Here is a 14,937-nt window from a genome sequence, read left to right as displayed (position 1 = left end):
GCCGAAGAGAGATATCTAATCGAAACATGGCACTTGTGTTTAATGAATTGCTCTTTATTTTAAATCTTTGGGAGGAATAGAGAGAGATTTAAATATTCTAAATAAAATTTTTGTTTTATTTTTAGGAGGACTGTGAGATAAACGACATCAAAGAAACAAATGCAGAGTGTAATGGTGAGATTTTTGTCATTTCCCCCTTCACATCAGTCCAATTCCATCTCCAGATTGCATATCAAAAACAACATTCAACAGAGATGAAGTCGAGGATGCCCATTCTCTACTGAGAAGGGAAAAAACTATTTGGATAGGCAGTCACCAAGGGCCATGCTGCACATTTCTTAAAGCAATAGCAGCAGCCTCGGATCCTCTCAACCCAGGCATGAAATACAGGCAATTTCTTGTGACAAAGTTTTGTAACAGCGTTGCTTTCTCTCTCAATGAATCATTGAATAGTTACAGCACAGAAGGGGGCCATTCGGCCTGACTGGTCAATGCCAGCTCTGCACAACCAACCCAACAAGTTCCACTCCCCTGTCCTTTCCCCATAGACCTGCAAATTGTTTTCTCTTCAGATAATTATCCAATCCCCTTTTGAAAGCTAGAATTTGAATCTGCCTCCTTTTATGGAATATCGGCATCACTGTCAAGGCCAGCTTTGTTGCCCATCTCTAATTGCCCTTGAGAGTCAGAAGGTGGTGGTGAGCTGCCTTCTTGAACCACTGCAGTCCATGTGGTGTAGATACACCCAGAGTGCTGTTAAGAAAGGAGTTCCAGGATTTTGACCCAGCAACAGTGAAGGAACTGTAATATAGTTCCAAATCAGGATAGTGTGTGACATGGAGGGAATCCTGCAGGTGGCAGTGTTCCCATGTAACTGCTGCTCTTGTCCTTGTAGTAGAGATCATGGGTTTGGAAGGAGAGGCATAGTGGTATTGTTACTAGACGAGTATTCCGGAGACCCAGGTTAATGCTCTGGGGACCTGGGTTCAAATCCTGCCACGGCAGATGGTGGAATTTGAATTCAATAAAAATCTGAAATTGAAAGTCTCATGATGAAACTATTGTCGATTGTTGTCATTTGTTGTAAAAACCTATCTGGTTCACCTTAGGGAAGGAAACCTGCTGTTCTCGTGACTCCAGAACCACAGCAATGCAGTTGACTCTTAAAATGGTTGAAAGCCCTCTGAATTACGGATAGGCAATAAATGCTGGCCTACCCAGTCCACATCCCATGAACGAATAATTCGTTCAGGAGCTGGTAGTTGCTGTAGTGTGTCTTGTATTCGGGTTGGTGGAGGAAGTGAATGTTTAAATTGGTGGATAAGGTGCTGATCGAGTGGGCTGCTTTGTCTTGGATGATGTCAAGCTTCTTGAGTGTTGTTGGAACTACACTCATCCAGGCGAGTGGAGAGTATTCCATTACTCCTGACGTATAGATGGTGGACAGGCTTTGGGGAGTCAGGAGGTGAGTTGCTTACCTTATAATTCCTAGCCTCTGATCTGCTCTTGTACTCTCAGTATTTATATGGGTAGTCCAGTTCAGTTTCTGGTCAATGGTAACACTCAGGATGTTGATAGTGGAGGATTCAGCAATGTCATTGAATATCAAGGGGAAATAGATAATCTCGTTGGAGATGGTAATTTTCTGGCACTTGGTGAACACGTTGCTTGCCACTTGTCAACCCAAGCCTGATCCTAACCTTTTCTTCTTGTAGCTGTTGGTTGTTTTGCTAATCACTTTAAATCGGTGTCCTCTGCTTCTTTGCTCCCCCAACAATGGGAACAGTTTATTTACTCTGACTGGACCCCTCATGATTGTGAACAGTTCTGTTAAGTGTCTTCTCAGCCTTCTCTTAAAGGAGAACAACTCCAGCTTCAATCTATCCATGTAAGTGAAGTTCCTCACTCCTGGAACTATTCCAATGAATTTCTTTTGCACTCTCTCTAAAGCCTTCACATCTTTACTAAAGTACAGTGCCCAGAATTAGATGCACTGTTTCACTTGATACAACTTCCTTGCTTTTTTACTGTATGCCTCTGTTTATAAAAATCAGGATCCAATATGTGCAGATTTATCCCCAGGTGCCCTGTTCCTGCCTTTTATTTTGTATTGCCTGTCTACCAAAATATATCACATAGCTCCATGAAATTTAATCTGCTAGTTATCCGCTCACTCCACTAGCCTGTTTATGTCATTTTGAAGTTTGCTACTGTCCTCCTCCTAGTTCACAATACTTCCAAATTTTGTGTCACTGGTCCATTTTGAAATTGTGCCCTATACATCCAAGTCTAGATCATCAATATAGACCAAAAAAAGCACTGGTCCTTTTGGCTTCTGTATTTAATCACAAAGTAGAAGTGAATTTTTGTTTTTACAGATCTCTCCTCTCTGCTCAGCACCTCCCCTCACTTATAATTTTCGTTTGGCTAAACTATTGGCTCCTTTATTTATATTATTATATTCCCTTTTGGGAAACAGATTCACCTCAGGGAACAATCACTGCAGAAAAGTTGTTTGCAATGTTGCAAGATGAAAACACTGAAGTGATCATTATGGATGCACGAAGCAACAAGGATTACCAAGAATCTCACATACACCTGGCCAGATCACGCTGTATAAGTGTGCCCGAGGAAGCTGTCAGCCCAGGGTAGGAAATCGACTACAAGTTTGAAATAGTGTTGATAATTATTAAAGTTTGGCAAGAAAATTGAAACATTTACTTTCATTTAAAGTTAAATTGTAACAAAATGTACCTCTGGGAGATGGGACCTAAATGTTGTTAAAACTCTTTCCTGCAGCATCACTGTTAACCAGATAGAGTTGAAACTTCCAGAGGAGTCAAAAGACATGTGGCGAAAGCGTCAGTTTGTTGATTATATCATTTTGTTGGATTGGTTCAGCACAGTCGACAAGGTGAAAAGAGGAACCATTCTTCAGAGCCTCAAGGATGCACTTTATAAGGTTTAGAATTCTTTTTTTCTCAAATGTTCTATTGCATCTCGTCCTGTGCATGCGTCATAACTATCCATCCAAATTTTACTTTTTCCCTTCCAGTTCCCACAGGGAATTGATGTTCTCTATTTGATGCCTCCCCATAATGTCAGGCTGCTGTAACCCTGCCACTCGCATGCAACGTTCCTCACCTGTGCCATGTGGGGAGGCAGCGGAATAAGGCCAAGGGCTTCTCTTATTTTTGTTTGCTGCTTGTTTGATTGACGTGAAAATCACAGGATGAGTCACAATTTTATGGAGCTTCTAACAAAGTTGATACACGAGAAGCTTTTTGTGATGGGAGGGAAAATGCAAGATCACTTGCCGAAGAGGTACTGAATTTTCAACTTACAAATTTTTATGCTGCAGTGGGATAGCCAGATAAATCTTCGGAGTGAACCACTGGTATTGGAAGGTGGCTACGACAGCTGGCTTCTCTGCTACCCGATGTATACCACTAATGCTAAAGTGACTGCTCCAAAGGAAGAATCCCATGGAGCTGTCCAAGTGTCCTGTAAGTACTGTTTCCTAAATGTATGAGGGTCTGCTCTTTCTAAATCTTTTTTCCCCCCGAATATATGTTTGAGGAGAGAGATGCAAAGCATTCACAATGTAATTTTGTCACAAAGTGCAGAGTGAGACGATCCACTGCAAATATGTGGTGCATGGTTGGTAAACTTTTAAGAGGAAAACTTACTGCTCCACCTGAAGGGGAGATGGAGGAAACACAAGAAAGGAACAGCTACAATTTTAGTAATTCTTTTAAAAGGCATTTGTTATGCCTTTTCAGGGTGAAAGTTGTGGGATAATGTGGTAGCACAGAGTTAGAGTATCAGTGCGCAGACACACACAATGGGGATGAATGTTAATTGTGTTTAATTGTATGTAGGTAGTGTGCATTCACGTGAGCCCCTTATAAATAAACAAAAAAATGAATAGAGACAAACCCACAAATGAAGAATCATATTGGTCTCAAATGTTCACCCTGTATCTCTCCACAGATGCTGCCAGACCTGTTGAGTTCTTCCAGAACTTAGTTTTTATTTCTGATCTCCATCTGCAATATTTTATTTTTATTTATATTAAAAATGTTCTTGTTCAATTAGGAGGTCTAAGCTTTCTGGAATAAAACAGACACCATCCTGCAAAAGACAGTCCCTGCTTTCTATGTTGAACAGGGCATTGTCTAGCTGAGGTTGGCATCACTTAAAGGGAAGGAACAAGAGTTGGAAGTCTCGCCTGAGCCGTTTCCCCCAGCTTATTTACAGAGTCCATGCCCCTCCCTAAGCTGATGAGCTAGGGGAGAGGGAATTAAAATTCGGGGAATAAATGGGGAAGACAAGCACTCGCTTAAAAGAATATAAGAAACTACTGTAACTGAACAGAAGGCGAGACAACAAGAACAGCTCCTATGGTTTTCAGTGACCTTGTAATAGATGAAACTACATAGATCTACACATGGTACTGCTGACTTTCATTGGGTGTGAAAGGCTGATTTTTGATTGTTTGCACCTTTTCCATCTCCACTTCAGCCCTCTGCCTATGTGCCCACCCGTGTGACAGTGGATAACTCTTTCACTAATTAACAGTGAAAGGCATTACAGTCCAGCCCTGCAGGAGGTGGTCACTGATATTGATCAGAAGACTTGAATTTCCCCTAGCCAATGGCCAGAGAGACTAACCAAGCATTATAATTGCTGCTGCAACTGACATCGCCCACTGAGCATTGTGGGAATCAAACTTGTGACCTGGTTTGGTGGAGCTCTACAATATGACCTTCACACATTGTGATCGAGGGAGTGGCCCATATATTTTAATCAGCTTTTGATGAGGGGATTGCTCTATGATGAAAGACTAAGCGAATTGGTTTTATATTCCCTGGAGTTTAGAAGAATGAGCGGGAATCTCATTGAAACCTACAAAATTCTGGAGAGGCACAGTAGGGTGGGCACAGATTGTTTCCATTGGTCAGGGAATCTAAAACACGGGGACACAGTCTCAGGATAAGGGGCTGATTGTTTTAGACCTGAGACGAGGAGAAATTTCTTCACTCAAAAGGTTGTGAATGTTTGGAATTCTCTACTCCAGACGGTTGTGGATGCTCCATCGTTGAATACATTTAAGGCTAGGATAGACAGATTTTTAGACTTGCAGGGAATTAAGGGATATGGGAGTGAGCAGGAAAATGGAATTGGAAGCCCAAGATCAGCCGTGATCATATTGAATGGTGGAGCAGGCTCAACAGCCCATATGGCCTACTTCTGATCCTATTTCTTGTGTTCTTGAATATAATACTGTATCTATTCATTTTTTTTTTGATGTCAGTGAATTTCAGTTATCCATCCTTGGAGGAACCTCCCCCACCCTCTGAAGACCTTGATGAAAAGAAGGCTTTCCAAGAATTGGAAAGTTTTAATGAAAATGCACCTGAACTGGAAGAAACTCCAAAAAATGTCAGCATAAAAACTGCACATGTGCCTAATGGTGCTGGGATTTCAGCCATTGGGCAGCCTGTTACAGTGAAAACCATTCCACAGGTATGTGCAGTATACTGTCATGTTAGTGCAAAGTGTGCACTGTGCTCCCATATTCCTGCTTCTGTAGTACTGCTTGCAGTGATGTTCTTCAATCTTACCTGCCAGTGCCCATTGCTGGTTAACTCGCTGTCATTTTACTTTACTTTACTTCCTTCCTTGTTAGTGCCTATGTTTTAGTAAAATGGGACCTTGCAACATATGAAATCATTGGACTGGTGGGGAGAAGGGAAGCAGAAAACTGGCCAGACTCATCTTTAACATTCAAACACCCGATTTGAGTCAGGTTTGCAAAAATATTTAACATTGGTCAGTGTGAATGCTAACGTTTGTCTAGGAACGCCAGTAGCTGACATCCTAGAAGGAAGCAATTACTTTTGGTCTTCACATTTCGCATCCAAAAACTGTCATCAGCTGAGCTGAAGGAAAAGCAAGGGAAGATTTTTATTAACTCCTTATCTAGGTCTGAAAATTGAGCTCAGAATGGGAGAGCCCATGTTGGCACATTATGCAACCTACCTGGTATTCTGGGTGTCCCATTGTTCTCTCTGGCATGTTTTTGGAAATGTTTTAATTCATTCATGGGTTGTGGGTGTCACTGGCAAGATCAGCATTTATTGCCCATCCCTAATTGTCCTTGAGAAGGTGGTGGTGAGCTGCAGTCCATCCATTGTGTATACACCCACAATGCTATTGGGAAGGGGTTTTCAAGTTCTTAACGCAATGATAGCGAAGGAATAGCGATATAGTTCCAGGTCATGATGCTGCATGACTTGGAGGGGAATTTAGGAGGTGGTGTTTTCCCATGCTGAGGTCACAGGTTTGGAAGGTGCTGTCGAAGGAACCTTGGCGAGTTGTTGTAATGCATCTTATATATGGTACACACTGCTGCCGCCATGAGTTGGTGGTAGAGAGAGTGGATGTTGAAGGTGGTAGATGGGGGTGCCAATCAAGCAGACTGCTTTGTCCTGGATAGTGCTGACCTTGAGTATTGTTGGAGCTGCACTTATCCAAGCAAGTGGCAAGTATTCCATCATGCTCCTAGCTTCTGGCTAGTGCCTTGTGGATGTTGGCAGACTTTGGGGAATCGGGTGAGTTACTTGCAGAATTCCCAGCCTCTGACCTGCTGTTGTAGCCACAGTATTTATATGACTAGTCCAGTTTCTGTCAGTGGTAACCCCCAGGATGATGGTGGTGGATTCAGTGATTGTAATACTAATGAATGTCAAAGGGAGATAGTTAGGTTCTCTCTAATTAGCAGTGGTCATTGCCTTATACGGTACGAATGTCATTTTTGATGCATTTTAGGCATTCTTGAGAGATTAGTTTTAGACTATCCAAAGGTGGCACTTGGTCTCTGTATAATTCTTAAAGCAAGGTTCAGTAAAATCACTTGTAAACCACAAAAGAAATTCAAACAAAATATTTTTCGTACAACTTTTTTTCTTTAGAATTTAGGAATATTATCTGTTATGATTACCAGCAGAACATCAAATTTATATTGAGTTATTTAAAATTGATACTGTAGCTCCATTACAATTAGATTAACAATATCCCTTCTCTCTCCTCTCTTTACCCTCTCCTCTCTATGCCCCCACCCAAAAATAAATAAATTTCTACATCACAAACTTTCTCCACCTTGGTTTCTGTTATTGAGCTGCTTTTTGGCTTTTGCTGATGTGCCACCAACCACTAGGAGGTAGGCAGGAACAGTCAATGGATCATTTGCTACCTGTGTATTTTTCCCCTGATTTCTGAAAAAATTATCTGCTGTTTTGTATTTTGCATAAATTAAGATTGAAAATGAGAATTGCAGCTGCTGTTGTCTAGCCATTCTGCTTGATAAAACCGTAGCTTAAGTGGCAGGCCATAGCTCAGTGGGTGAGTAGCACTCTTGCCTCTTGAATTAGAAAGTTCTGGGTTCAACTCCCACTGTTGTATTTTGGCACAAAAATGAAGGCTTACATTTCCACTGTGTTACTGGGGGAGTGCTACATTGTTGGAAGATGTTTTTCAGATGATATGTTAACCGAGCCCCCACCTACCTCTCATGGATGCAAGATCTCAAAGCACTATTCCAAAGACGGGCAACACATTCTCTGGTCATTGTTACATTGTGGTTTTTGGGAGCTTGCTAATAACAAGTTAGTTACTTTGCTGTGTTTCAGCAGTGTTCACATTTTGAATGTACTCCATTAGCTGTAAAGTACTTTGGGGCATCCTGTGGTCATGAAAGGTGCTATCTAAATATGAGTCTTGTGCATATTTGTGCTCTTGCTCATATTCTTTCACTCTATGTACCTCTAATGTATGTGAGTTGAATAGCTTATCTCTGATTACTATTTTAAGTGAATATCTTTGTAAGATTCTAAATGACCATGCTTTTATGTATTTGAACAGGTTGATCGAACTAAAAAGCCTTTGCTGAAACTGCTAGATCGGTCTCAACCTAAATTAGAGGTTGCTGGTACTGACAATCTACCTATTCGCAATGGACCAGTAATTCCTGATCGGTCAACAAAACCACCTGTGGAACCACAGAATTTGCTAACCGATGAAGAGAGAAATCAGATCCATGCCGAAGCAGCACTTATTAGTGAGAAGGCCAGAAAGGAGAAAGAACAGCGTGAAAGAAGGCAGGAAGAACAGAGAAAAGAAAAGGAGAGATTGGCGAGAGAAAAGGAAGAGCAAGAGCGCAGAGAAAAGGAACAGCGTGAAGAGGAAGCAAAAGAGCTTGAAATAAAAGCAGAGCAAGAGAGAGAACGCAGAGAAAATGAGGAACAGAAAATGCAAGAACGTGAAGACAGACAACGGAATGAAGAAGCAGAAAGAAAAAGATTAGCGGAGCAAGAAAAGACATCACCGGAAAAAAAGGGCAAAATTGAAAGCCAGATAAGCAATCAAGTAGAGCCAAGGAAAAGTGCTGGCGAGCAATCTGTTTCTGAGCCAGAGGGCAGTGGCACACGCATAGAGAAGCAGGTACATAACTTGGAAACATTGCATTTTTGAAAAAACACTGAAGTAAGATTGTAATGATAAGACAGTAATGGTAAGACAGGAATGAAACCGGACGAAGCATCCCACATCAGCTTAGGCACCAGATACTTCAACGGCAATCTTAGCTGTGTCAACCCTGCAAAGTCCTCCTTACAAACATCTGGGTGCTTGTGCCAAAATCGGGAGAGCTGTTTCACAGACTAGTCAAGCAACAACCTGACATAGTCATCCTCACAGAATCATATCTTGCAGATAATGCCCTAAACACCGCCATCACCATTCCTGGGTATGTCCTGTCCCACCAGCAGGACAGACCCAGCAGAGGTGCTAGCACAGTGGTATACACTCGAGAGGAAGTTGCCCTGGGAGTCCTCAACATCGACTCCGGACCCCATGAAGTCTCATGGCATCAGGTCAGACATGGGCAAGGAAACCTCCTATTGATTACCATGTACCCACCCTCCCTCAATTGATGAATCAGTGCTCCTGCATGTTGGACACTATTTTGAGGAAGCACTGAAGGTGGCAAAGGTGCAGAATGTACTCTGGGTGGGGGCTTCAATGTCCATCACCAAGAGTGTCTTGGTAGCACCACTACTGACCAAGCTGGCTGAGTCCTAAAGGACATAGCTGCTAGACTGGGTCTGCGGCAGGTGGTGAGAGAACCAACAAGACCGAAAAGCATACTTGACCTTGTCCTCACCGCAGATGCATCTGTACATGACAGTATTGGTAGGAGTGACCACCACTCAGTTAAGACAAAGTCTCGTCTTCACATTGAGGATACCCTCCATCGTGTTGTGCAGCACTACCACTGTGCTAAATGGGATAGATTTAGAACGGATCTAGCAATCAAGATTGGGCATCCATGAGGCGCTGTGGGCCATCGGCAGCAGCAGAATTGCACTCGAACACAATCTGTAACCCCTTTGCCTGGCATATCCCCCATTCTACCATTACCACCAAGCCAGGGGATCAATCCTGGTTCAATGACAAGTGCAGGAGGGCATTCCAGCAGCAGCACCAGGCATACCTAAAAATGAGGTGTCAACCTGGTGAAGCTATAACACAGGACTACTTGTGTACCAAGCAGCATAAGCAGCAATTGATAGACAGAGTTAAGTGATCCCACCATCAGTGGATCAGATCTAAGCTCTGCAGTCTGTCACATCCAGTTGTGAATGGTGGTGGACAATTAAACAGCTCACTGGAGGAGAAGGCTCCAGAAATAGTCCCATCCTCAAATGACGGAGGAGCCCAGCACATCATTGCAAAAGATGATAAGGCTGAAGCATTTGCAACAATCTTCAGTCAGAAGTGCCGAGTGGATGAACCATCTTTACCTCCTTCAGAGGTCTCCAGCACCACGGATGCCAGTCTTCAGCCAAGTCGATTCACTCCATGTGATATCAAGAAACAGCTGAAGGCACTGGATATTGCAAAGGTTATGGGCCCTGACAATATTCAGGCAATAGTACTGAAGACTTGGTATCCAGAACTTGCTGCGCCCCTAGCCAAGCTGTTCCAGTGCGGGTACAACACTGACATCTACGCAGTGATGAGGAAAATTGCCCAGGTATGTCCTGTACACACAAAGCAGGACAAATCCAACTCAGCCGATTACTGCCCCATCAATCTACTCTTGAGAATCAGTAAAGTAATGGAAGGGGTGATCAACAGTGCTACCAAGCGGCATTTGTTTAGCAATAACTTGCTCACTGACGCCCAGTTTGGGTTTTGCCAGGGCCACTCAGCTCCTAACCTCATGTTTGGTTCAAGTATGGACAAAAGAGTTGACCTCCCGAGGTGAGGTGAGTGTGACTGCCCTTGAGATCAAGACTGCATTTAACTGACTATGGCATCAAGGAGCCCGAGGAAAACTGGTCATTGGGAATCAGGTGGAAAATTCTCCACTGGTTGGAGTCATACCTAGCACAAAGGAAGATGGTTGTGGTTGTTAGAGGTCAGTCATCTCAGCTCCAAACATCCCTGCAGGAGTTCCTCAGGGTCATGTCCTTGGCCCAACCATCTTCAGCTGCTTCATCAATGACCTTCCTTCCATCATAAGGTCAGAAGTGGGGATGTTTGCTGATGATTGCACAATGTTCAGCACCACTCAGGTACTGAAGCAGTCCATGTCCAAATGCAGCAAGACCTGGACAATATCCAGGCTTGGCTGACAAGTGGCAAGTAACATTCATGCCACACAAGTGTCAGGCAATGACCACCTCCAACAAGAGAGAACCTGACCATCGCCCCTTGATGTTGAATGGCATTACCATCACTGAATCCCCACTATCCACAACCTTTGGGTTACCATTGACTAGAAATTGAACTGAACTAGCCATAAAAATACTGTGGTTGAAAGAGCAGATCAGAGGCTAAGAATCCTGTGCTGAGTAACTGCTCCCCCCCACCCTCACCCCTCCCACCAAGCATGTCCACATCTACAAGACACAAGTCAGGAGTGTGATGGAATACTCCCTACTTGCCTGGATGAGTGCAGCTCCCACAGCACTCAAGAAGCTCAACACCATCCATGATAAAGCAGCCCGCTTGATTGGCACCACATCCACAAACATTCACTCCCTCCACCACCGATGCACAGTAGCAGCAGTGTGTACCATCTACAAGATGCACTGCAGGAACTCACCAAGGCTGCTTAGACAGCACCTTCCAAACCCACAATCACTACCATCTAAGAGGACAAGGGCAGCGGATAGATGGGAACACCTCCGCCTGGAAGTTCCCCTCCAAGCCACTCACCATCCTGACTTGGAAATATATCGCCGTTCCTTCACTGTCACTGGGTCAAAATCCTGGAACTCTCTCCCTAACAGCACTGTGGGTGTACTTGCACCAAAGGGACTGCAGTGGTTCAAGAAGGCAGCTCACCACCACCTTCTCAAGGGTAACTAGGGATGGGCGATTTATGCTGGCCCAGCAAGCGAAGCCCACATCCCTTGAAAGGATTAAAAAAAAGCAAAGGTAAAATTAATGTCCGTTATCATTGTCCATTTTAGAAAATGTAAATGTTATAGCTATTTGGTAGTGATGAGTACAGCCTGCTCTTTTGGTTCCTTTTGCAAAATCTGCACTTTTCTAATTTGTTGCTGATCATTCCATTTTGATCTTTACCGCTGGAGTCATCAAGCCACATTCCAGATGTCGCTGAAAGGCTTTGTCATCTAATTTTTAAGTTCTCATCAGTGTCCCTTTTGAAGCTGGCCTCTTAGATGTTTGTGACTTGTAGATGATTGCTCCCATTCTTATTTTATCTCCTTACCAACTTCTGACTGCATGAGACACATGCCCTTTTCTCAACATTTCCCAGTGTTGTCTCAACTAGGCTGTGGAGATTGGAAGCTTAGTACGTGGGAGATCTATATCATACCCATGCCCCGATGCCATGCTTTTTACAATTTCTCCTGGCTGCTGACCAATCTGGAAATGAGAAATGGAGAATTCCTACACATTTTTTGATCTCAAGCTACACATCAAATTTTTTTTTCAGTAAGTGCTCTCCTCCTCCTTCATCCTTCCACGCACCATTCTCATGTCTTGGGGTTACTATCCAGTTGATATATTATCTATGCTGTGCTGTACCAGAAAGCAGGAGTTAGTCACTGGGCGCTGCACTAGAGCTGACCGGATAGATTATTTTCCATGCGAGTTAACTTGATCATCTTTCCTGCTTCCCAGTGACCTGGATTGGATTAGGAATGCCAAGTACTGAATCTACTCCTCCTAATTCGTATGTTTGTGAATATCTGTTCAGATTTAACCATCCAAAATTAGAGTAGTGGATTTCTGAGGCATTGCTTCAAGCTGAGGAGGAGATTGGGGCTGTGTCTGGTGAAGTAATTATTGAGAGGGGCACATTGGACCTCAGTGCTAGGGTTCAGTCAGAATAGTTTGGGAGGTTTAGGTAAATGAAAATTAATTGGGGAGGTAATTAATGTGGAGCAGGGTGTGGGCCACCTTAAATAGATTGCTAGAGCATGTAGAGGCCCAGGCGTCTGCCATTATGCTGCCATTGTTGTAGTTTTATGCTAGTGGTGCCTGTACACCAATCCTATATGATCCATTCCATTTGGAGTTTGTACATTAAGAGTGATGCCATCAAAAACTCTGAGCTGAACCTGGGAGAGGCGGCGGAGGCAAGGGGAGGGAATGTGGTGACACTTTTTGTATCTGTATGATTGGACAGGATTTTGAAATGTGGAAAAAAAATGGAAATTGGCAAGATATTTTATGCAACTAGTATTTTCTATTTGAAAATCAATTAGAAAGGAGGTGTACAAGATTGAGGGGCCTAGATAGAGTAGACAGGGATACCCTGTTTCCCCTGGCTGAGAGGTCAATTACCAGAGGGCACAGATTTAAGGTGATTGGTAGAAGGAGTAGAGGGGACATGAGGAAAAACTTCTTCACGGAAAAGGTTGTGGGTGTTTGGAATTCACTGCCTGGTTTGGTGATGGAGGCAGAAACCCTCAATTCTGCTGTAACCTGTGAGGCTACAGACCGGGTGCTGGAAGGTGGGATTAGAATGGGTAGCTAGTTTTTTAGACATATAGAAACTAGGAGCAGGAGTAGGCCATTCAGCCCTTGAGTCTGCTCCACCATTCAATTTGATTATGGCTGATCCTCTATCTCAACGCCATATTCCTGCTTTCTCTCCATACCTCTTGATATTCCTAATATCCAAAATTATCAGTTTCTTTTCTGAATATATTCAGTGACCCAGTTTCCACAGCCTTCTGTGGTAGTGAATTCCACAGGTTGACCACCCTCTGAGTGAAGAAATTTTTCCTCATCTACGTCCTAAATGGCCTGCCCTTTAACCTGAGACTGTGGCCCCTGGTTCTCGACTCTCCCAGCTAGGGAAACATCCTCCCTGCATCCAGTCTATCTCGCCCTGTTAGAATTTTATATGTTTCAATCAGATCCCCTCTCATTCTTCTAAACTCTTGTGAATATAGGCCCAGACAAACCAATCTCCTCATACAATAGCCCTGCCATCCCAGGTATCAGCCTAGTGAACCTTTACTGCACTCCCTCTTTGGTAAGTATATCCTTTCTTAGGTAGGGAGACCAAAACTGCAAGCAATGCTCCAGGTGTGGTCTCACCAAGGCCCTGTATAACTGCAGTAAGACATCCTTCTGAACTTAAGTCCTCTAGCAATGGAGGACAGCAAACCATTTGCCTTCCTAATTGCTTGCTGCACCTGCCTATTTACTTTCATTGACTGGTGTACAAGGACACCCAGATCTTGGTACATTCACATTTCCCAATATATCACCATTTAAATAATACTCTGCCTTCACATTTATCCACATTATACTGCATCTGCCATGTGCTTGCCCATACACATAACTTGTCTAAATCGCCTTGAAGCCTCCTTGCATCCTCCTCACAACTCCGTTTTGTGTCGTCAGCAAACTTGGAAATGTTGCATTTGGTTCCCTCATCCAAGTCATTTATATATATCATGAATAGCTGGGGCCCAAGCACTGACCCCTGCAGTATACCACTAGTCACCACCTGCCACCCAGAGAAAGACTCATTTGTTCCTACTCTCCGTTTCCTGTCTGTCAACCAATTCTCAATCCATGCCAATGTATTACCCCCGATCCCATGTGCTTTAATTTTGCCCACTAGCCTCTTATGTGGGTTCTTATCAAAAGTCTTCTTGAAATCCAAATAAACCACATCCACTGGGTTCTCCCTTATCTATTCTACTAGTTACATCCTCAAAAACTCCAGTAGATTAGTAAAACATGATTTCCCTTTCATAAACCCATGCTGACTTTGTCTAATCCTGTAATGCTTTCCAAGTGTTCTGTTAATATGTCTTTTATAATAGACTTTAGCATTTTCCCCACTACTGATGTTAGGCTAACTGGTCTGTAATTCTCTTTTTTCTCTCTTTTTAAATAATGGGGTTACATTTGCCACCCTCCAATCTGTAGGAACTGCCCCAGAGTCTATAGAATTTTGGAAGATGACCATCAATGCACCCAATATTTCCAGGGCCAGTTCCTTTAGTACTCTGGGATGTAGATTATCAGGCCCCGGGGACTTTTCAGCCTTTAACCCCATTAATTTCTCTAGCACCATATTTTTACTAATACTGATTTTCTTCAATTCCTCCCCTCACTAGACCCTTGGTTCCCTAACATTTCTGGGAAATTATTTATGTCGTCTTTTGTGAAGATAGAACCAAAGTATGTGTTCAATTCTTCTGCCATTTCTTTGTACCCCATTATAATTCCTCCCCTTTCTGACTGTAGGGGGCCTATATTTGTCTTCGCTAATCTTTTTCTCTTCACATTTTTATAGAAGCTTTTACAGTCAGTTTTAATGTTCCTTGCAAGTTTACTGTCATACTCCATTTTCCCATTCTTGATCAA

General features: G+C 43.1%; 1 protein-coding gene across 7 annotated transcripts in view; it reads left to right on the top strand.

Annotated features, from left to right (window-relative positions):
• usp8 (ubiquitin specific peptidase 8) overlaps positions 1-14,937 on the top strand; it is a 68,455-nt gene that overhangs the window by 35,749 nt on the left and 17,769 nt on the right. For 6 of the 7 annotated variants that reach the window (XM_041175175.1, XM_041175174.1, XM_041175172.1 and 3 more), the window contains exons 6-11: positions 126-174; positions 2,480-2,648; positions 2,800-2,962; positions 3,362-3,506; positions 5,318-5,529; positions 7,927-8,505. In XM_041175175.1, the coding sequence (XP_041031109.1) occupies positions 126-174; positions 2,480-2,648; positions 2,800-2,962; positions 3,362-3,506; positions 5,318-5,529; positions 7,927-8,505 (1,317 nt within the window). The remainder of the gene's footprint in view (positions 1-125; positions 175-2,479; positions 2,649-2,799; positions 2,963-3,361; positions 3,507-5,317; positions 5,530-7,926; positions 8,506-14,937) is intronic. The other variant, XM_041175178.1, reaches the window with a different exon arrangement.

Source organism: Carcharodon carcharias, chromosome 26 (assembly GCF_017639515.1).
Source record: "Carcharodon carcharias isolate sCarCar2 chromosome 26, sCarCar2.pri, whole genome shotgun sequence".
In the NCBI taxonomy this organism is placed as follows: domain Eukaryota; kingdom Metazoa; phylum Chordata; class Chondrichthyes; order Lamniformes; family Lamnidae; genus Carcharodon; species Carcharodon carcharias.
This window is presented reverse-complemented; position numbering and strand designations above follow the sequence as displayed.